The sequence below is a fragment of the Bufo bufo genome, chromosome 8 (assembly GCF_905171765.1).
Source record: "Bufo bufo chromosome 8, aBufBuf1.1, whole genome shotgun sequence".
Lineage (NCBI taxonomy): Eukaryota > Metazoa > Chordata > Amphibia > Anura > Bufonidae > Bufo > Bufo bufo.
Genome location: NC_053396.1, coordinates 40,675,336 through 40,699,921, shown reverse-complemented (window position 1 = coordinate 40,699,921; position 24,586 = coordinate 40,675,336). Strand labels below are relative to the sequence as shown.

The 24,586-nt window shown below is 43.6% G+C and overlaps 1 protein-coding gene across 3 annotated transcripts in view; it reads left to right on the top strand.

Moving 5' to 3' along the window:
- Positions 1–24,586, top strand: part of GTF3C3 (general transcription factor IIIC subunit 3) — a 129,248-nt gene that overhangs the window by 3,287 nt on the left and 101,375 nt on the right. For all 3 annotated transcript variants that reach the window (XM_040405671.1, XM_040405672.1, XM_040405673.1), the window contains exons 2-3: positions 15,613–15,762; positions 18,087–18,201. In XM_040405671.1, the coding sequence (XP_040261605.1) occupies positions 15,661–15,762; positions 18,087–18,201 (217 nt within the window). In that variant the 5' untranslated portion in view covers positions 15,613–15,660. The remainder of the gene's footprint in view (positions 1–15,612; positions 15,763–18,086; positions 18,202–24,586) is intronic.

The window sequence follows — 24,586 nt, the reverse complement described above, 5'->3', positions numbered from 1 at the left end:
ACCAGCCCAAACCAGTACTCCACCTCCACCTTGCTGGCGTCTGAGTCGGACTGGAGCTCTCTGCCCTTTACCAATCCAGCCACGGGCCCATCCATCTGGCCCATCAAGACTCACTCTCATTTCATCAGTCCATAAAACCTTAGAAAAATCAGTCTTGAGATATTTCTTGGCCCAGTCTTGACGTTTCAGCTTGTGTGTCTTGTTCAGTGGTGGTCGTCTTTCAGCCTTTCTTACCTTGGCCATGTCTCTGAGTATTGCACACCTTGTGCTTTTGGGCACTCCAGTGATGTTGCAGCTCTGAAATATGGCCAAACTGGTGGCAAGTGGCATCTTGGCAGCTGCACGCTTGACTTTTCTCAGTTCATGGGCAGTTATTTTGCGCCTTGGTTTTTCCACACGCTTATTGCGACCCTGTTGACTATTTTGAATGAAACGCTTGATTGTTCGATGATCACGCTTCAGAAGCTTTGCAATTTTAAGAGTGCTGCATCCCTCTGCAAGATATCTCACTATTTTTGACTTTTCTGAGCCTGTCAAGTCCTTCTTTTGACCCATTTTGCCAAAGGAAAGGAAGTTGCCTAATAATTATGCACACCTAATATAGGGTGTTGATGTCATTAGACCACACCCCTTCTTATTACAGAGATGCACATCACCTAATATGCTTAATTGGTAGTAGGCTTTCGAGCCTATACAGCTTGGAGTAAGACAACATGCATAAAGAGGATGATGTGGTCAAAATACTCATTTGCCTAATAATTCTGCACTCCCTGTATATTAGACGCTGTTTTGATAACAGCGTCTAATATACCTGCTACCTGCTCCTCTGGTGGTCCCCTTTGCTTGGATCGACCACCAGAGGACACAGGCAGCTCAGTAATAAGTAGCACCAAACACCACTACACTACCCCCCCCCCCCCTGTCACTTATTAACCCCTGATCACCCCCCTGTCATTGATCACCCCCCTGTAAGGCTCCATTCAGACGTCTGTAGGTTTTTTACGGATCCACGGATACATGGATTGGATCCGCAAAACACATACGGACGTCTGAATGGAGCTTGACAGGGGGGTGATCACCCCATATAGACACCCTGATCACCCCCCTGTCATTGATCACCCCCCCCTGTAAGGCTCCATTCAGATGTCCGTATGTGTATTGCGGATCCGTGGATCCGCAAAACACTGACACCGCGCATCCGCAAAACACATACGGACGTCTGAATGGAGCCTTACAGGGGGGTGATCAATGACAGGGGGGTGATAACCCCATATACACTCCCTGATCACCCCTCTGTCATTGATCACCCCCCTGTAAGGCTCCATTCAGACATTTTTTTGGCCCAAGTTAGCGGAAATAGTTTTTTTTTTTTCTTACAAAGTCTCATATTCCACTAACTTGTGTCAAAAAATAAAATCTCACATGAACTCACCATACCCCTCACGGAATCCAAATGCGTAAATTTTTTTTGACATTTATATTCCAGACTTCTTCTCACGCTTTAGGGCCCCTAAAATGCCAGGGCAGTATAAATACCCCACATGTGACCCCATTTAGGAAATAAGACACTCCAAGGTATTCCGTGAGGGGCATATTGAGTCCATGAAAGATTGAAATTTTTGTCCCAAGTTAGCGGAAAGGGAGACTTTGTGAGAAAAAAACAAAAAAAAAGCAATTTCCGCTAACTTGTGCCAAAAAAAAAAATTTCTATGAACTCGCCATGCCCCTCATTGAATACCTTGGGGTGTCTTCTTTCCAAAATGGGGTCACATGTGGGGTGTTTATACTGCCCTGGCATTTTAGGGGCCCTAAAGCATGAGAAGAAGTCTGGGATCCAAATGTCTAAAAATGCCCTCATAAAAGGAATTTGGCCCCTTTGCGCATCTAGGCTGCAAAAAAGTGTCACATGTGGTATCTCCGTACTCAGGGGAAGTTGGGCAATGTGTTTTGGGGTGTCATTTTACATATACCCATGCTGGGTGAGATAAATATCTTGGTCAAATGCCAACTTTGTATAAAAAAATAGGAAAAGTTGTCTTTTGCCGAGATATTTCTCTCACCCAGCATGGGTATATGTAAAATGACACCACAAAACACATTGCCCTACTTCTCCTGAGTACAGCGATACCAGATGTGTGACACTTTTTTGCAGCCTAGGTGGGCAAATGGGCCCACATTCCAAAGAGCACCTTTCGGATTTCACAGGGCATTTTTTTACAGATTTTGATTTCAAACTACTTCTCACGCATTAGGGCCCCTAAAATGCCAGGGCAGTATAACTACCCCACAAGTGACCCCATTTTGGAAAGAAGACACCCCAAGGTATTCTGTGAGGGGCATGGCGAGTTCCTAGAATTTTTTATTTTTGTCACAAGTTAGCGGAAAATAATTTTTTTTTTTTTTTTTACAAAGTCTCATATTCCACTAACTTGTGACAAAAAATAAAAACTTCCATTAACTCACTATGCCCATCACGAAATACCTTGGGGTGTCTTCTTTCCAAAATGGGGTCACTTGTGGGGTAGTTATACTGCCCTGGCATTCTAGGGGCCCAAATGTGTGGTAAGAAGTTTGAAATCAAAATCTGTAAAAAATGACCTGTGAAATCCGAAAGGTGCTCTTTGGAATGTGGGCCCCTTTGCCCACCTAGGCTGCAAAAAAGTGTCACACATCTGGTATCGCCGTACTCGGAAGAAGTAGGGCAATGTGTTTTGGGTGTCTTTTTACATATACCCATGCTGGGTGAGAGAAATATCTCGGCAAAAGACAACTTTTCCAATTTCTTTATACAAAGTTGGCATTTGACCAAGATATTTCTCTCACCCAGCATGGGTATATGTAAAATGACACCCAAAAACACATTGCCCAACTTCTCCTGAGTACGGCGATACCAAATGTGTGACACTTTTTTGCAGCTTAGATGCGCAAAGGGGCCCAAATTCCTTTTAGGAGGGCATTTTTAGACATTTGGATCCCAGACTTCTTCTCACGCTTTAGGGCCTCTAAAATGCCAGGGCAGTATAAATACCCCACATGTGACCCCATTTTGGAAAGAAGACACCCCAAGGTATTCAACGAGGGGCATGGCGAGTTCATAGAATTTTTTTTTTTTTTGGCACAAGTTAGCGGAAATTAATTTATTTTTTTTTGTTTTTTCTCACAAAGTCTCCCTTTCTGCTAACTTGGGACAAAAATTTCAATCTTTCATGGACTCATTATGCCCCTCAGTGAATACCTTGGGGTGTCTTCTTTCCAAAATGGGGTCATTTGTGGGGTGTTTGTACTGCCCTGGCATTTGAGGGTCTCCGCAATCATTACATGTATGGCCAGCATTAGGAGTTTCTGCTATTCTCCTTATATTGAGCATACGGGTAATGAGATTTTTTTTTTCCGTTCAGCCTCTGGGCTGAAAGAAAAAAATGAACGGCACAGATTTCTTCATTCGCATCGATCAATGTGGATGAAAAAATCTCTGCCAAAAAAAAAAATGGAGGGGAAAGGCGTCTGCCAGGACATAGGAGCTCCGCCCGACATCCATGCCCACTTAGCTCGTATGCCCTGGCAAACCAGATTTCTCCATTCACATCAATCGATGTGAATGAATAAATCATTGCCGGGATTTTTTATATTTTTTTTTATCTACCAAGTGTTTGCCAAAGTATATGAACACCGCCACCTCCTCAGCTCATATGCCTCGGCAAACGTATCTTTTACTGCAGAGGAGAAATCTCGTCTTGCAGCGCCGCATACACCGACTTTTGTGTAATCTGACAGCAGCGCAATGCTTCTGTCAGAATGCACATCAGTGCTGCAGCTAGTCGATCGGTTGGTCCACCTGGAAGGTAAAAAAAAAAAATAAAGAAAAAACCAGGCCGCAACGCAATAAATTTATTAACTTTATAATAAAATTTGAACGGAACATATAAACTTTATTTAACTTTTTTAACTGAACGTTAACTTTTTTGCTTACCGGTGATTTTTTTTTTTTTTTACCTTTTATAGGACAAACCTCTTCTTCCCCATGGGACAATGTGCAAAGCGCAAATCGCCCAAAGATGTGGAGAAGTACGTTATGCACTTTATCCCAGGTGAAAGGAGAGGTTTGCAGCAGCTGTGAGTAAAAGGGCCCTAATAGCCCTGTGTGCCTGTCCTGTGAGATGCAATCCCTATGCTAAGTGTACCTGTGTGTGGTACTTCCGGAAACACTCCCCTAAGCATAGGGCAGGGTGGTCAGGGCAGTCAGGACAGAAATAGCGGGTGTCACGCCTTATTCCACTCCTGCTACAGACACAACATCTTTTTCGGAGTGACGGTTGGGTTGAGGTACCAGCAACAACATTGGGGAAATGTCGCTCGTGTAAATTGCTCACTACACTGGTGGATGGGGCCACGGAACCTCCTGGATACAGGAGGTTCTTGATGATCTCTTCCTGAAATTTGAGGAAGGATCGTGTTCTCCCAGCCTTACTGTAGAGAACAAAACTATTATATGCAGCCAATTGAATCAAATATACAGACACCTTCTTATACCAGCGTCTGGTGCGTCGGGAAACTAAATAGGGAGCCAACATCTGGTCATTGAAGTCCACCCCTCCCATGTGAAGGTTATAGTCGTGGACTGAGAGGGGCTTTTCAATGACACTGGTTGCCCGTTCAATTTGTATTGTCGTGTCTGCGTGAATGGAGGAGAGCATTTAAACGTCACGCTTGTCTTTCCATTTCACCGCGAGCAGTTCTTCGTTACACAAGGCAGCCCTCTCCCCCGGGTGGTAACGAGCCGTTGGGGGAAGCCCCGGCGACTAGGTCGCACGGTGCCACAGGCGCAAATCTGTTCTATGAACAAATGCCTGAAGAGGGGCACACTTGTGTAAACATTGTCCACATAAAGATGGTACCCCTTGCCAAATAAGGGTGACACCAAGTCCCAGACTGTCTTCCCACTGCTCCCCAGGTAGTCAGGGCAACCGACCGGCTCCAGGGTCTGATCTTTTCCCTCATAGATCCGAAATTTGTGGGTATAGCCTGTGGCCCTTTCACAGAGCTTATACAATTTGACCCCATACCGGGCGCGCTTGCTTGGGATGTATTGTTTGAAGCCAAGGCGCCCGGTAAAATGTATAAGGGACTCGTCTACGCAGATGTTTTGCTCAGGGGTATACAAATCTGCAAATTTGTTGTTGAAGTGGTCTATGAGGGGCCGAATTTTGTGGAGCCGGTCAAAAGCTGGGTGGCCTCTGGGATGGGAGGTGCTGTTGTCGCTAAAGTGCAGGAAATGCAGGATGGTCTCAAATCGTGTCCTGGACATGGCAGCAGAGAACATGGGGTTGTGGACCAATATGACCGCAATTCATGCTTTTTGGTTAGACCCATGTTGAGGGGAAGGCCCAGAAAAATTTTAATTTCGGAAACTTGGACTGGTTTCCAACGGAAAGGCTGGGCATAAAAGCTTCCCGGGTTGGCGGCTATAAATTGAGTGGCATACCGATTTGTTTCTGCCACGACTAAGTCCAAGAGCTCCGCAGTCAAGAACAGCTCAAAAAATCCCAGGGCCGAACCGATCTGAGCTGTCTCAACCCGAACTCCAGACTGGGCGGTGAAAGGGGGAACTACAGGTGCGGCTGAAGTTGGGGACTGCCAATCAGGGTTTGCCAGCACCTCAGGGGCTCTACAGGCCTGTCTGTGCGGTGGCTGCGACGGGGTAACTATTGCACGTGCCACCGTACCAGCTTCAACTGCCCTTCTGGTGCTCGCCACTTCACCATGTTGTACGACAGTGCTGGTACTAGGTCCAGGATGGGCTGCGCTGCTGGTGTATGCCTCACCACGTGATCCGGCAGCGACAGCCCCACTCTGCTGCCCTTGAAACGTATCCTGCGCAACCTGTGGTCTAGCGACACGGGGCCGGGTACGCCTGGTGGTATCAGGGACCTCAACCTCCTTGTCCGAACTTTGGGTCAGACTGCCACTGCTTTCTACAAGCTCATATTCTGACCCGCTAGATTCATCAGATGAGGGTTCCCATTCCTCATCCGACTGGGTCAGAATCCTGTAGGCCTCTTCAGAAGAATACCCCCTGTTTGACATTTGGACTACTAAATTTAGGGGTATTCCCTGAGACTACCCAAGAAAAAAAGCAAGCCTGTCTTACAAAGGGGAGGCTAGCGAAGTACCGGAGGCCGCTGCGGTTGATAAAAAATATCAAAACTGATTTTTTTTTTATCGCCGCAGCGCTTGGAAAGTGATTGTGCAGTGATAAAAAAAATCTATAAATTTTTGTCACCGGGGCGGGCGGGTGTGGGTGAACGCACGTGTGGGCGACCGATCAGGCCTGATCGGGCAAACACTGTGTTTTGGGTGGAGGGCGAACTAAAGTGACACTAATACTATTATAGATCTGACCGTGATCAGTTTTGATCACTTACAGATACTATAAAAGTACAAATGCTGATTAGCGATACGCTAATAAGTGACTGCGGTGCGGTGTGCTGGGCGCTAACTACCTAACCAAGGGGCCTAAACTATCCTAAAACCTATCAGTCAATACCAGTGAAAAAAAAAAGTGACAGTTTACACTGATCACTTTTTTCCCTTTCACTAGGTGATTTACAGGAGCGATCAAGCGGTTAATTGGGGTGATCTGGGGGCTAAGTGTGGTGTTGGTGGGTACTCACTGTGATGTCTGCTCCTCTGCTGGAACCAACTGACCAAAAGGACCAGCAGAGAAGCCATTTAACACCTTATATTTATAAATATAAGGTGTTAGATGGCTTGTGATTCGATTTTAAAAAAAAATCATCAACCTGCCAGCGACGATCATTGGCTGGCAGGTTGCTGACGAAATAATCTAACTTTTGCCGGCCCGCGATGCGCATGCGCGGGCCGGCTCTGACCGAAATCTCGCGTCTCGCGAGATGACGCACGGATGCGTCCAGGAGGAATGAATCGACTGCCTCCAGGACGCATTTGTGCGTTAGGTGGTTCGGAGGCGGTTAATTAACCCCTTGTGAACGTCAAAAATAGGGGTCTGCTTGTAATTTTTCATTTTTTACAGACGTGTGCTTTTAAATCATTTAACAAGTGTTTCTGCCTTCTGTGAGACACCTGCTTGCTGAAAAGTACCTTATCTACCACTTAAAATGTTCATACGGGGGTGCTCTTTCCAAAATGGGGTCACTTCTTAGGGTTTTCAATTTCTGGGGACCTCAGGAATTTTTTGAATGTGACATGGCACCTAAAATCCATGTCTTGCCAATTCAGGCCAGCCAAATTCACATTTAGCTGTTTGCCTGCTGTGCACCCATGTGGAGTGTTGCCATATTCAGAGGAAAATGGTTAACAAAATGTTGGGTGCATTTTGTCCTGTTACTCCTTTTGAAAGTGAAAAATGTGGGTGTAAAGCAACTTTTTTTGGGAAAAAATACAATTTTTTTTTATTTTCACAGCCAATTGTTTCCTAATTCTGTGAAACGCCTGATGGGTCAAAATGCTCACTACACACCTTGAAGTATTCCTTGAGGGGTGTAGTTTCCAGAATGGGGTCACTTTTTGGGGGTTTCCACTGTAGGGGTAGCCTCAGGGTGTCTTAATATGCAACATAGCTCACAAAATCCACTCCTCCAAAAGCCCTATGGCGCTCTTTCCCTTTTGAACCCTGCCATGCGCTTATACATCCTTTTTTGTGCACATATTTTGGGTGTTTGTAAACTGCAGAATCAGGGTAACAAATATTGAAATTTATTTTCCTTTTAACCCTTGCGATGTTACAGTAAGAATAGAAGATTAAATAGAAAATTAAAATGTCTTTTTTATTCTTGTGAAACTGGGTTAACAATGTTTGTAACATCAGTTTTGAATAATTTGAGGGGTTTAGTTTCTAAAATGGGGTCATTTTATGGGTGGTTTCCATTATGTTAGCTTCTAAAAATCACTTACAATTGGTGCTTAAAAAAGATGGTTTTGGAAATTTTGTTCAAAATTTAAAAAATTGCTTCTAAACTTCTAAGCCTTCTAACGTTGTAAAAAAAATGAAATTACATTTACAAAATGATGCCAACATAATGTAGACATATGGGGGATGACTGATAACTATTTTATGAGGTATTACTATCTGTCTTAGGCCTCTTTCACATGAACGTGTGCGCTTTGTGGCCGTATTGCGGACCGCATTTGTGGATCCGCAATACACGTGCACCATTCCGTGTGCTTTCTGCATCACGGATTCAATGGGTCCGCAAATCTGGAGGTGCGGAATGGAACCCAACGGATGCACTACGGAGTGCTTCCGTGGGGTTTCGTCCTGTACTTCTGTTCCTCAAAAAGATAGAACATGTCCTGTATTTTTGCGGAACGGCCGGATCGCAAACCCATTAAAGTGAATGGGTCCACGATCCACTGCGGCTGCCTCACGATGGGTGTTCGTGCATTGGGGTGCACATGTTTGTGTGCAAGAGGCCTTAAAAGTCGAGAAATTCAAATTCAGAAAATTAAATTTTTGGTAAATTTGGGATATTTTTTAAAATAAAGGGAGAATATATTGACTCAAATTTGCCACTGCCATGAAGTACAATGTGTCACAAGAAAACAGTCTCAGATTGGCTTGGATAAGTAAAAGTGTTCTCAAGTTATTGCCACAAAGTGACGCATGTCAAATTTGCAAAAATCGGCCTGGGATTTAACCACCTCAGCCCCCCCTAGCTTAAACACCCTTAAAGGGGTTATCCCATCATAATGATCACTGTTAAATCTGTTAATGATTTGACAGTGATCATTTTTGTAAATATACTTTATTAACAAATTCCCACCGATTAGGATAAAATTCATCCCCACTTACCTTATTGTTGTGACTCGGTCTCCCCTGGTTACGACCACCGCTCTTCTGCAAAATCCCGATGGTCGCGCTTGCCCAGAAGACTCCTTCTTTTCTCCCGGCCGGGCCACTCGCTGTCCTGAACGCGCACGCTGCCGTGCATGCGCGACGGTGACTTCTTCCCGGCCAGAATAGTACAGAGCTGCGAACGCGCACGCCGGCTCTGTACTATACTGGCCAGAAATAAGTCACATGGCGCATGCGCAGCGGCGTGCGCGTTCAGTCCAGTGCGCGGCCCGGCCGGGAGAAGACTTCAATCAAGATGAAGCCCGCCCCCAGCCAGAATCCAGGAAGTGAACGCGCGGTGGCAGCAGGTAAGTATAAAAACGCAAAGTGGGATAACCCCTTTAATGACCAGGCCACTTTTTACACTTCTGACCTACACTACTTTAACCGTTTATTGCTCGGTCATGCAACTTACCACCCAAATTAATTTTACGTTCTTTTCTTCTCACTAATAGAGCTTTCATTTGGTGGTATTTCATTGCTGCTGACATTTTTACTTTTTTTGTTATTAATCGAAATTTAACGATTTTTTTTTTGCAAATAAATGACATTTTTCACTTTCAGTTGTAAAATTTTGCAAAAAAAACGACATCCATATATAAATTTTTCTCTAAATTTATTGTTCTACATGTCTTTGATAAAAAAAAAAATGTTTGGGTAAAAAAAAATGGTTTGGGTAAAAGTTATAGCGTTTACAAACTATGGTACAAAAATGTGAATTTCCGCTTTTTGAAGCAGCTCTGACTTTCTGAGCACCTGTCATGTTTCCTGAGGTTCTACAATGGCCACACAGTACAAACACCCCACAAATGACCCCATTTCGGAAAGTAGACACCCTAAGGTATTCGCTGATGGGCATAGTGAGTTCATAGAACTTTTTATTTTTTGTCACAAGTTAGCGGAAAATGATGATATTTTTATTTTATTTTTTTCTTACAAAGTCTCATATTCCACTAACTTGTGACAAAAAATAAAACCTTCCATGAACTCACTATGCCCATCACGAAATACCTTGGGGTGTCTTCTTTCCAAAATGGGGTCACTTGTGGGGTAGTTATACTGCCCTGGCATTTTAGGGGCCCGAATGCGTGAGAAGTGGTTTGAAATCAAAATCTGTAAAAAATGGCCGGTGAAATCCGAAAGGTGCTCTTTGGAATGTGGGCCCCTTTGCCCACCTAGGCTGCAAAAAAGTGTCACACATCTGGTATTGCCGTTCTCAGGATAAGTTGGGCAATGTGTTTTGGGGTGTCATTTTACATATACCCATGCTGGGTGAGATAAATATATCGGTCAAACGCCAACTTTGTATAAAAAAATGGGAAAAGTTGTCTTTTGCCAAGATATTTCTCTCACACAGCATGGGTATATGTAAAAAGACACCCCAAAACACATTGCCCAACTTCTCCTGAGTACGGTGATACCAGATGTGTGACACTTTTTTGCAGCCTAGGTGGGCAAAGGGGCCCACATTCCAAAGAGCACCTTTCGGATTTCACCGGCCATTTTTTACAGATTTTGATTTCAAACCACTTCTCACGCATTCGGGCCCCTAAAATGCCAGGGCAGTATAACTACCCCACAAGTGACCCCATTTTGGAAAGAAGACACCCCAAGGTATTTCGTGATGGGCATAGTGAGTTCATGGAAGTTTTTATTTTTTGTCACAAGTTAGTGGAATATGAGACTTTGTAAGAAAAAAAAAAAAAAAATCATAATTTTCCGCTAACTTGTGACAAAAAATAAAAAATTCTAGGAACTCGCCATGCCCCTCACAGAATACCTTGGGGTGTCTTCTTTCCAAAATGGGGTCACTTGTGGGGTAGTTATACTGCCCTGGCATTCTAGGGGCCCTAATGTGTGGTAAGTAGGTAAATGACCTGTGAAATCCTAAAGGTGCTCTTTGGAATGTGGGCCCCTTTGCCCACCTAGGCTGCAAAAAAGTGTCACACATGTGGTATCGCCGTACTTAGGAGAAGTAGGGCAATGTGTTTTGGGGTGTCTTTTTACATATACTCATGCTGGGTGAGAGAAATATCTCGGCAAAAGACAACTTTTCCCATTTTTTATACAAAGTTGGCATTTGACCAAGATATTTATCTCACCCATCATGGGTATATGTAAAATGACACCCCAAAACACATTGCCCAACTTCTCCTGAGTACGGCGATACCAGATGTGTGACACTTTTTTGCAGCCTAGATGCGCAAAGGGGCCCACATTCCTTTTATGAGGGCATTTTTAGACATTTGGATCCCAGACTTCTTCTCACGCTTTAGGGCCCCTAAAATGCGAGGGCAGTATAAATACCCCACATGTGACCCCATTTTGGAAAGAAGACACCCCAAGGTATTCAATGAGGGGCATGGCGAGTTCATAGAATTTTTTTTTTTTTTGGCACACGTTAGCGAAATTGATTTTTTATTTTTTTTTCTCACAAAGTCTCCCTTTCCGCTAACTTGGGACAAAAATTTCAATCTTTCATGGACTCAATATGCCCCTCACGGAATACCTGGGGGTGTCTTCTTTCTGAAATGGGGTCACATGTGGGGTATTTATACTGCCCTGGCATTCTAGGGGCCCTAAAGCGTGAGAAGAAGTCTGGAATATAAATGTCTAAAAAATTTTACGCATTTGGATTCCGTGAGGGGTATGGTGAGTTCATGTGAGATTTTATGTTTTGACACAAGTTAGCGGAATATGAGACTTTGTTTTTTGTTTTTTTGTTTTTTTTCTTACAATTTCCGCTAACTTGGGCCCAAAAAATGTCTGAATGGAGCCTTACAGGGGGGTGATCAATGACAGGGGGGTGATCAATGACAGGGGGGTGATCAGGGAGTCTATATGGGGTGATCACCCCCCTGTCATCACCCCCCTGTAAGGCTCCATTCAGATGTCCGTATGTGTATTGCGGATCCGTAAAAAAACATACGGACATCTGAATGGAGCCTTACAGGGGGGTGATCAATGACAGGGGGGTGATCAGGGAGTCTATATGGGGTGATCAGGGGTTAATAAGGGGTTAATAAGTGACAGGGGGGGGGTGTAGTGTAGTGGTGTTTGGTGCTACATATTACTGAGCTGCCTGTGTCCTCTGGTGGTCGATCTAAACAAAAGGGACCACCAGAGGACCAGGTAGCAGGTATATTAGACGCTGTTATCAAAACAGCGTCTAATATACCTTTTAGGGGTTAAAAAAATCTCATCTCCAGCCTGCCAGCGAACGATCCCCGCTGGCAGGCTGGAGATCCACTCGCTTACCTTCCGATCCTGTGAACGCGCGCGCCTGTGTGCGCGCGTTCACAGGAAATCTCGCGTCTCGCGAGATGACGCATATATGAGTGACTGTGCGCAGGGCTGCTGCCTCCGGAACGCGATCCTGCGTTAGGCGGTCCGGAGGCGGTTAAGTTGAAAAGTGACTCGGTAGTGAAAGGATTCATAGTTCAGAGAGACCGAGCCTGTTAGAATTCATTATCGGCATCCCCAATTGCCGCACAGGCATGCCGTTATTAACCCGGAAGCTCGCACTTCTGTTTTTTTCACCTTTTAGATGTTGTGATCACACTTGATCACGGCATCTAAAGGCTGTAATTACTGCGGTCATTAGCTGCGGGCCTCATCTGTTTGAAACAGCAGAGACTCGCCAGTTATGGTGCCTGCTACATATTTAAACATTGCTCCAGCTCCGTACATGTACGGCACTGGTAGCGAAAGGGTTAAAGGGAGCCATTGTATAGTGGCTGTGCTTGGTATCGTTCTCAGCCCCATTCACTTGAATGGGTCTGAGATGCACCTAGGCCATTAGATCGATGAATGTGACATCACTGGCCTAGGAGGAGACCGCCATGGTCACCAGAGCACCGCGGCCTCCTCAAACAGCTGATCAGTGGGGCTTGCCACGAGTCGCACTCTTGCTGATTATCTACCCTGAGGATAGGCCATCAATATCAAAATTTCAGTCAACCCCTTCAGCTAAAACCTGTAGTGCCCTCTGATAGTAAACTGCCTGCACGCTGGAGTCACACAGTGCCCACACAATGGTGCTACCATGCTGCATTTTGGTTACAGCACCCCCATAACATGGCACTATTCATTGACTGTCTTGCATGGAACGTGTCTGTGATGCCTATACCCACCAACCACATTGCTTTTTGGTTTCTGTACTGAAAAAACAATCAAAACAGTGGGGAACGCTGACATTTTTCGAATTACTTTTATGCTCTATTTACCGTGGTTGGCAGGTTAATGTATGTTTTAGGCCTATTGCACGCGACCGTATGTTTTTTTCCGTATTTTGCGGAATGGAACATCTGGCCCCTAATAGAACAGTACTATCCTTGTCTGTTATGCAGACAATAATAGGACATGTTCTATCTTTGAACGAAACGAAATGCATACAGAGTACATTCAGTTTTTTTTTTTTTTTGCAGACCCATTGAAATGAATGTTTCCCTATACGGACCGTATGCAAGAAGCCTTAATCAAATGTGTATACAGGCAACTTGCTGATCTGTAGCATGGCTTCTGTCCTGACCACAGATGGAGGGCCATGTGAGGACATGTACCAGTCAGCCTCCAACATGGATACTAGAGAGTGTGTGACTGCTACCAAACAATACTATGCCTTTGGTCTCCCCTTATGGCTCATGTCTTTTTTCATCTATACTTACTATGTAAATGTGTATTGACCATTTTTTTCTTAAACGGATTTCCCATCACATACGGTACTGTGAATTGTCATTACACTTCACCAGGCTTCCATTGAGGTCACTAGTAAGTAGGGTTGTTTCGGGTATCGAAATTTCGATACCCTATCGATTCAGTACCGGGATGTTAATTTTTTCGATACTAGGCTGCGCTACTGTGCAGTCTAGTATCTCATCTTATGAGAGGGCATGGCGCTCGGCACGCGCTATGTTCTCAGTCCAGACAGTGGAGACGGAGGGAATCCCTCCCTCCTATGACACGGCCATCGCTGAGCCCAATGAAGTGAGCGGGCTCTGAATCTGCCCGCACCACTGCCACCAATGAATGTGTTACTAATTAAAGCAGGAGGCGGGACGGGGGAGGTAATAAACTGCTGCGCCGTCTGAGCTGATGAGCTTGGCGAACAGCAGCCTCCTCCTCCTGAGTGTTTTGTGTCCTCCCCAGCATCAGCCTGAGCCCCAGAGTTAAGCAGCTAGCATGGCAGGTACCCGGCCTGGCCGCCAATGATAATTAACCTTTACTACAGATACAGGAGGCGGGTGACGGCGGCAGAATCACATAACCGGCATCTGAGGGGTTAACTGCTGCTGATCACATAGAGGCCAGCACCCGCCTCCTGTATCTGTATTAAAGGTTAATTATCATTGGTGGCGCAGTGCACCCCCAAACCCCCAGTATTAAAATCATTGGTGGCAGTGGCCACTGGGTTCCCTCCTCCTCATTGGTGGTGCAGCGGCAGATGTGATCGGAGCCCCAGCAGTGTAATCCTGGGACTCCGATCGGTTACCATGGCAGCCAGGATGCTACTGAAGCCTTGGCTGCCATGGTAATCTATTAGGGTGAATAGGACCTTACACCGTCCCTGCTGCCCTATGCATAGTACACACATAGGGTGTAAAGTCCTATTCACCCTAATAGAGCTCTATCGGTGTGAATAGGACAAGGGATTAAAATATCCCAGGTACTAGCCCCTAAGTGAGGAAATAGTTATTAAATTAAAAGTAAACAAAAAACACCAAAATATTAAGTATAAATCGCCCCCTTTCCCATTTTACATATATAATCTATAAACAACAAATAAACACATTACATATCGCCACGTTTGAAAAGTCCAAACTATTAAAATATTTTAAAAAATCTATGCGGTTAACTCCGTAACAGAAAAATAAATAAAAGCCGCGCGATTCGCAATTTTTTTTTTGTCACCTTGTCCCTCCCCCCCAAAAAAATAGGACTGTTCGATTATGGGCTGGACGTTTCATAAAATGCGGAATGCACGCGGCTTTTTTGGTGTTTTATTTTTTTTGCGTGGTATCGACTCGAGTATTACAATACTTTTTTATGGTATCAGAACCGAATCAAAATTTTGGTATTGCAACAACCCTAGTAGTAAGTGACCCTTGCTCTATTAAAGTGTTTGGTCAGATTCCCATATTGATCCCCAGTATAGGCCATCAATATCAGATTGGCGGGAGGCTGACTCCCAGCACCCCCGCTATCAGCGATTTGAACAGGACACAGTGCTGGTACGAGCACTCGTCACCGCAGCGACGAGCAGGTTTAATTACAGCTCCCTTGTCCCATTCACTTCAATGGGAAGGAGCAGTTACACTTGGTCCACTCTGTCCCATTGAAGTGAATGGAGACGGAGGAGCTGCAATTACACCTGCTTGCTGCTGCGATGTCAACAGCGACCATGGAACCAGTGACAAGAAGGCAGTGGTCGTACAGTGGGGGTCTTGTAAGTCGGACCCCCACCAATGTGATATTAATGACCTATCCTGAGGATGGGTCATCGATATAGGGAACTGGCCAACCTCTTTAATAAGAACAGTGCTATAAAGCCAAGCTGATTATCTAGAAATAGTGAGGCCAGAACTTGCGTGGCGTTGAAATTTTCTTTGTGATGTGCAGACTTTTGGGAGATTGCAGGCCATTTGGAGAATTTACATTTTTCTTGCATGTTATAAGATGGCCATAAGCAGGCATACAGGCACAATAAGCCTTCCTCTGACGTGTATCCTTATGTTTTCCAGGTGAAAGTCATGAAAGTTTATAAAAGCTTGTGCCAGTAGAAGCTAAAAATGTCTGGGTTCAGTCCGGAGCTCATTGACTACCTGGAAGGTAAAATATCTTTTGAGGAATTTGAGAAACGTCGCGAAGAGAGACAAGCAAGTGAGAAAAAGGTATGGTGTAAAAGAAGGCAGTCATTACATATGTAAGGACTGTCATGTCTGCTCAGGCCAGAATATATGGGCGGCACTGCCGTATTGCGCTATTGTTCCCTCCACCTGGATTCCTCTAGAATAAAACATTGGGAGCTCAGGATCAGTGATGAGCGGCAGGGGCAATATTAGAATTCACAATATTTTGCGAATATTTGGGCAAATATTCGTCATATATTCGAGAATTCGTGATCTCCAGTCATTATTTTCTTGATTGAGAAAATCGGCAATCGGAAAATTTGCGATACGAAAATTCGCAATCAACACTACTCCTCCTAAAGTCAAAGATATTGCAGCCTTCTCGTTGGTCCACAAGCAAGAAGCAGTGGGAGATCATGGGTACTGATAAAAAAAAAAGCTAGAATATTCATGATTACGAAGATAAAAACTTTTATAAAAGCATCTCCTCTTTGGAGGACCTGTCCTCTCCTGCATTACACAGACAGTCCATTCATTTGAATGGACTGTGTGTCAGGCCCCTTGCACACAACTGTAGTTTTGGCCAGGCGTCTGATGCAGACCCATTAATTTCTATGGGACCACAAAAAATGCGGACATCCTTGTGCTGTCCGCATCCATGTGTCTGCCCCGCAAATTAACGAACATGTCCTATTTTTGCGGACAAGAATTGCCCTCTCTACTATTGGAACCCAGAAAAATGCAGCTTGTACACAGCCGGTATCCGTATATTGCGAATTAGTGGTTCGGGGACTGCAAAACACATACAGTGCTGTGCATGAGGCCTTAAAGGGGTTGTCTCATGACAGACAAAGGGGGCATATCGCTGGGATATGCCCCTATTGTCTTATAGGTGAGGGTCCCACCGCTGGGACCGGCACCTACAGGTGATACTCGAAAAATTAGAATATTGTGCAAAAGTTAATTTATTTCAGTAATGCAACTTAAAATTAGAATATTGTGAAAAGGTTATACCTCCACAGGTATAAAGTATAAGGGAAAGATCTGCACCTGTTCTGTGTTTAGAGCCGCACCTGGTTTTCTAGGCTCAAAGTATCAGACACTAGTCGGTTAATTAATCCATACCTCCTGAGCAAAGGGGACCTGAGATTGTGACTTTGGGGTTTCATAAGCTGTAAGCCATAATCATCCAAATTATAACAAATAAAGGCTTGAAATATCTCACTTTGCATGTAATGAGTCTATCTCATATGGGATGCCGGCTTGGTTGCGGCCAGACCGGAGTCCTCCAGCCACCACCTTGCGGGGCTCCATTCTCGATATAGGAGCGGGTCCCAGCGGTGGGACCCGCACCGATAAGACAATGGGAGCATATCCTAGCTATATGCCCCCATTGTCTATGATGAGGCAACCCCTTTAAGCCTCTTTTACACATCAGTGTTTAGTGATTTAGTTTAGTGGTCAGTGATTTCCATCAGTGATTGTGAGCAAAAAAACAGGACTGGAGCCTCCACAGGTATAAGGTATAAGGGAAAGATCTGCACCTGTTCTGTGTTTAGAGCCGCACCTGGTTTTGGCTCAGAATACTTGGTGGAAATTATTTGATCAGTTGTTTCCATCAGTTATTGTGAGCCAACACCAGGTTTGGGTCAAAAACACAGAACAGGAGGAAATCTTTCCATTATACCTATCTCTGTGTAGGCTTCACTACTTATTTTGGCTCACAATAACTGACCAAATAACTGAAGTGTAAACTTATTCTTAATTTCCCCTGTGGTGGCATTGCTGGGACATTGACTAGATTTCCACACAGATTACAATAGATCATTGGTGTAGGAGACACTTTATTATCATCTTCTTGTCAAAGGATCCTACTAAAAAAAGTAGACCGCTTTGGTTCCACCAGTCTTCTGGGGTGTCAAGCTGGTTGAGGAGTTCATGCATAACTGTTTATTTTCAGACTGCCTGGAAGGAGAATTTGGCCTAACATGCATATCTTGTATGGAGCCATAGTGCCACACCCTTACATGGATATTGGGCCCCACTATCGTTCTACATGACTCTGATTTCATATTGAGATTTTTTTCAATGAGATTCATAAGCAAAAAAAGATTGTGACCTGTTCCATCATCTGCTGTATTATATAGTAGAAGCATAGAAACAATCCTTCTAGTAATAAGGCGAAGTACAGAGCACTATACAACCGCACATGGAGTGCCTGTGCGGTATGGAGCAGCAGACAGTGCAGTCTCCATAAACATTGTCTGTTGATAAATCATCTCTTGTGTTGTATCATCCATAATCATTTCTGCTGTAAGTATTGGTTTATTTTTGGAAGTTTGAGTTTGTTATTATGCATTTTTTAGGATTCTTCAGCTCTAGGATTACTAGAAACCACAACGTGTGACCCAGATGATCCTAATGTCCCATCTACCTCTGGAAAATGTCTCTCCAAGTCTACCATCTACAATGAGGATAACGGTATTTGTGATTAAATATTATCTATTAGCATCATGTGCGACTTTATTCTTAAAGGGCTTCTGTCACCCCCCATTTAGCAATTTTCAGTATCGGACATTAGCTATTTGCTAATGTCAGATGAGTCCATATATATTACTCTTACCTGTCTTTGTGCTGTAATTTCAGTAAAAATCTTACTTTTATAATATGCAAATTACTGCACTACCAGCAAGTTGGGCGGTTACTTGCTGGTAGCCGCTGCATCCTCGGACTATAAACACACCCCCTCCTCCACTTGATAGACAGGGCCAGCGAGCGCTCTCCTCTTCTAGCTGGCCCTCTCTGCCCATGAAATCCTGCGCCGTACCAGTCCTCATTCGGCGCAGGCGCTCTGAGAGATAATCTAATTGTGTGTGTATGTATATGTGTGTGTGTGTGTATGTGTGTATATATATATATATATATATATATATATCTATATATATATATATATATATATATATACACATATATATACACAAAAAGCGCTGAGGACTTTCTCCAATCCTTAGTTACCTCTAGGTAATGTAAAAGGCATCTCCAAATGTCCAGACAGTGGCAACTTATTGATCCCTGGGCTTATAAGATGTGCTTGAAAAGTAATCAAAGGTAAGGATACCCAGATGGAAGCATAGGGAATCTAAAAGCTAAGTAGAGATCCGAAGAAGGTCGGATCAAGAACATCCTAGGAATTTTTAATACCAGACATTATACTTAAATCTAGCCTAATCTTATACGAGAAATCTCATATGGGTTTCTCATCAAGTGTTTTATCAAAATAATCGTGACAGATTTTAACAAAACATCTTAGAGAAGTACGTATCTTGACAAGGAATTAACAACTGAAGATGACTGCTGAACACCTATTCCTTTAGTGCAGAATATATTGCGAGACAGATGCTTTGATCTAGGATCCACTGGAGGCCTTGTGTTACATCTACCAGAAGAACTTTAGACGTCAAATCTCCTTCTTCACAATATGGCATCCATGATGGAAAACTACCGTGGCATCCATCCCCCAGGGGAGCTCACAGGTCTGCCGCCAGAGGTCCAAAGAGCACACTGGACCCTTCAGTTTTGGAATTCTAGATCCGCGGGAAGTATTTATAGAGTTTGCTGGTGCGCCATACCTCCTGTAGGCCATCCAGACTAAATCTTCCAGTCCATCTTATTACTCCTCACCAGGAGCCATATAGGGCTCTGTTGATACGCCATTCATACTGTAGGCTATTCAAGCAATATGATCCAACCCATCTTCTCACTCCTCATCAGGAGTATTATAGGGATTTGTTGGAGTGCTATGCCTATTTTAGACTATTAACCTACAAATTGACAACCAAACATAGGCACAGAACTTATTCGCCCTGCATGCATAGCCACCAAGATAGACCGCTTTAAAGACATGGCGGCACCGCTGGTCACATAGACACCTACTCAGAGCCAAGTTCATACATCCAGACACTGTTACATGAGTGGTCCACTATTTAGACATGGCAACAAAAGAGACCAGCCATGCAGACACGGCCGCCTGGAGCCGTCTCTCATGCAGACACAGCCGTAGAAGCCGTTGGCCATGTGGAGCTGTCTGCTGATCAACACATCCATACTAGATAAACTCCGCAGCAGAAGGAGACAGCAAGAGCAGTCATCCCAGCAAGCATAAACACAGAAGCAATCAGCTCCCTAGGTACACGAGGCCAACCAGGCAAATACTAAAATGTAGCCAGGCACAGATTCCAAAGCGGTCAGCCAGACAGTCACGATTCAAAGGCAGTCAACCAGCCAAACAGGCACAGGCTCAAAGGTAGCCAGCCGGATAGGCACAAACTCAACGGCAGACAGACAGGCACAGGCTTAAAAACAACCAGCCATACAGGCACAGGCTCAAAGGCAGCCCTCCAGACAGACGGACACAGGCTCAAAGGCAGCCCTTCAGACAGGCACAGATTCAAAGGCAGCCCTTCAGACAGGCACAGATTCAAAGGCAGCCCTCCAGACAGGCACAGATTCAAAGGCAGCCCTCCAGACAGGCACAGATTCAAAGGCAGCCCTCCAGACAGGCACAGATTCAAAGGCAGCCCTCCAGACGGGCACAGATTCAATTCAGTCAATTCAGACCTGTGGTTTGCAGAGCTTTCGGAAGTTTCTGATCCCCACGGTCAGTGACCGCGGGGGTCAGAAACTTCAAAATGCTTTTTTTTTATGTTTAAAAACTTTGCTGACACTCTGCTTGAAACGGCTGACATCATCACACAGATGTCTGTAGGGACCGCTGTATGGAAGGGGTTAACAGGGAGGGAGCTCTCTCCCATCGGGGGCTGCAGTGCCTTTTCAGCCCCCGATTCTTGACGGGATCACAGAGGGAGGAGGCCCCCCTCCCTCCCCATCACCCGCTGCTCTGTTGTGGCAGCGAGTGATGGTTACCATGGCAACCGGACGCCTTCACAGGCTTCTGGCTGTCCATGGTGCTGATCAGACTTCTGCTAAAGGCAGAAGTATGATCAGACTAAGTAAAGTGAAAGTACAGTACACTATATAGTGTACTGTACTGTATTATACACACATCAGACCCACTGGATCTTCAAGAACCAAGTTGGTCTGGGTCAAAAAAAGTAAAAATAAAAAGGTGAAAAAAAAAGTAAATATAAAAAAACACATTTATCACTGATTAAAAATGAAAAAAAATAAAAATTCCCTACGAATTCCATGTTTGATATCACCGCATCCGTAACGACCTGATCTATAAAAGTCATGTTACTTTCCCCGCACGGTGAACGCCATAAAAAAAAAATAAATTGGTTATGAAATTGAAATTTTGCCTACCTTCTCAAAAAAGGTAATAAAATTGATCAAAAAAGTTGTATGTACGCCAAAATAGTACCAATCAAACAGTCACCTCATCCCGCAAAAAATTAGCCCCTACATGAGAAACTGGCCCAAAAAATAAAAAAAACTATGGCTCTCAGACTAAAACATGATATTTTTTTTTGCTTCAAAAATGCTTTATGCTAAACGTAAGAAAGAATAAAAAAAAATAGACATATTGGGTATCGCCGCGTCCATAAGAACCTGCTCTAAAAATACCACATGACCTAAACCCTGAGGTGAACACCATAAAAAAAGTGTCAAAAAAGCCATTTTTTGTCACCTAAAACACAAAAAGTGTAATAGCAAGCGATCAAAGTCGTATGCCCCCCCCAAAATAGTGCCAATCTAACTGTCATCTTATCCCACAAAAATGATATCCTACCTTTGGCCTCTTTCACACGGGCGAGATTTCCCGTGAGGTGAACGCATTGCACCCGCACTGAATCCGGACCCATTCATTTCTATGGGGCTGTGCACATGAGTGGTGATTTTTTTTTTACGCATCACTTGTGCGTTGCGTGAAAATGGCAGCATGCTCTACTTTGTGCGTTAGAAGTAAATGGGGCTGCGTGAAAATCGCAAGCATCCAGAAGCAAGTGTGGATGCGGTGCGATTTTCACGCACGGTTGTTAGGAGACGATCTGGATGGGGACCCGATCATTATTATTTTCCCTTATAACATGGTTATAATGGAAAAAAATAGCATTCTTAATACAGAATGCTTAGTAAAATAGGGCTGGAGGGGTTAAACAAATTTTTTTATAATAATTTAACTTGCCTTAATCCAATTGTTCGCGCAGACCGGCTTTTCTTCTGTCTTCATCTTTGCTGTGCAGTAGGAAAAAACCTGTGGTGACATCACTGCGCTCATCACATGGTCCGTCACATGATCCATCACCATGGTGATGGATCATGTGATGAGCGCAGTGATGTCACCACAGGTCCTTTACCTAGGTCCTGAAAAAAGAAGAGCAGTCAGGCTGCGCAAACAATTGGATGAAGGTGAGTTAAAATTATTTTTTTTTTTAACCCCTCCAGCCCTATTTTACTTAGCATTCTTTATTAAGAATGCTATTATTTTCCCTTTATAACCATGTTACAAGGGAAAATAATATTATTTTCCCTTTATAACCATGTTACAAGGGAAAATGATACAATCTACAAAACACCTAACCCAAAAAGTTCGGGTTTGGGTACCAAACATGTCGGTTTTTCTCACGCACATGCAAAACGCATTAAAATGTTTTGCGCTCTCATGGAAAAATCGTGCATTTTCCCGCGACGCACACGCATCTTATCCGGCCCAAAAACATGACGCCTGTGTGAAAGAGGCCTAAGACAATCGCCCAAAAACTGAAAACTATGGCTCTCAGACTATGGAGACACTAAAACATGATTTATTTATTTTTGTTTCAAAAATCTTATTGTGTAAAACTTAAAAAAATAAAAGAAAGTATACATATTACCTATCGCCACGTCCGTAACGACCGGCTCTATAAAAATATCATATAATATAACCCCTCAGGTGAACACTGTAAAAAATAAAAACTGTGCTAAAAAAACATTTGTTTTGTCACCTTACGTCACTAAAAGTGCAACACCAAGCGATAAAAAAGGCGTATGCCCCCCACAATGGTGCCATTCTAACAGTCACCTCATCCCACAAAAAATGATGCCCTACATAAGGCAATCGCCCAAAAAATATTTAAAAAAACTATGACTCTCAGACTATGGAGACACTAAAACATGATTTTTTTTTTTGCTCTATAAAAATAGCACATGATCTAACCTGTCAGATGAACGTTGTAAATAATAACAAATAAAAACTGTGCCAAAACAGCTATGTTTGGCAAATTTTCCATTTTAATCAAACAAGGGTTAACAGCCAAACAAAACTCTATATTTATTGCCCTGATTCTATGATTTACAGAAATGCCCCATATGTGGTTGTAAACTGCTGTATGGCCACATGGCAGGGCGCAGAGGGAAAGGAACGCCATATGGTTTTTGGAAGGCAGTTTTTGTTGGACTGGTTTTTTGACACCATGTCCCATTTGAAGAGTAAAAATTCCAATAAGTGACCCCATTTAACCACCTCAGCCCCCATAGCTTAAACACCCTGAAAGACCAGGCCACTTTTTACACTTCTGACCTATACTATTTTCACCGTTTATTGCTCGGTCATGCAACTTACCACCCAAATGAATTTTACCTCCTTTTCTTCTCACTAATAGAGCTTTCATTTGGTGGTATTTCATTGCTGCTGACATTTTTTACTTTTTTTGTTATTAATCGAAATTTAACGATTTTTTTGCAAAAAAATGACATTTTTCACTTTCAGTTGTAAAATTTTGCAAAAAAAACGAGATCCATATATAAATTTTGCTCTAAATTTACTGTTCTACATGTCTTTGATAAAAAAAAAATGTTTGGGTAAAAAAAAAATGGTTTGGGTAAAAGTTATAGCGTTTACAAACTATGGTACAAAAATGTGAATTTCCGCTTTTTGAAGCAGCTCTGACTTTCTGAGCACCTGTCATGTTTCCTGAGGTTCTACAATGGCCAGACAGTACAAACACCCCACAAATGACCCCATTTCGGAAAGTAGACACCCTAAGGTATTCGCTGATGGGCATAGTGAGTTCATAGAACTTTTTATTTTTTGTCACAAGTTAGCGGAAAATGATGATTTTTTTTTTTTTCTTACAAATTCTCATATTCCACTAACTTGTGACAAAAAATAAAACCTTCCATGAACTCACTATGCCCATCAGCGAATACCTTGGGGTGTCTTCTTTCCAAAATGGGGTCACTTGTGGGGTAGTTATACTGCCCTGGCATTCTAGGGGCCCAAATGTGTGGTAAGGAGTTTGAAATCAAATTCTGTAATAAATGGGCGGTGAAATCCGAAAGGTGCTCTTTGGAATTTGGGCCCCTTTGCCCACCTAGGCTGCAAAAAAGTGTCACACATGTGGTATCTCCGTATTCAGGAGAAGTTGGGGAATGTGTTTTGGGGTGTCATTTTACATATACCTATGCTGGGTGAGATAAATATCTTGGTCAAATGCCAACTTTGTATAAAAAATGGGAAAAGTTGTCTTTTGCCAAGATATTTCTCTCACCCAGCATGGGTATATGTAAAATGACACCCCAAAACACATTCCCCAACTTCTCCTGAATACGGAGATACCACATGTGTGACACTTTTTTGCAGCCTAGGTGGGCAAAGGGGCCCATATTCCAAAGAGCACCTTTCGGATTTCACTGGTCATTTTTTACAGAATTTGATTTCAAACTCCTTACCACACATTTGGGCCCCTAGAATGCCAGGGCAGTATAACTACCCCACAAGTGACCCCATTTTGGAAAGAAGACACCCCAAGGTATTCGCTGATGGGCATAGTGAGTTCATGGAAGGTTTTATTTTTTGTCACAAGTTAGTGGAATATGAGACTTTGTAAGGGAAAAAAATAAAAATAAAAAAATCATAATTTTCTGC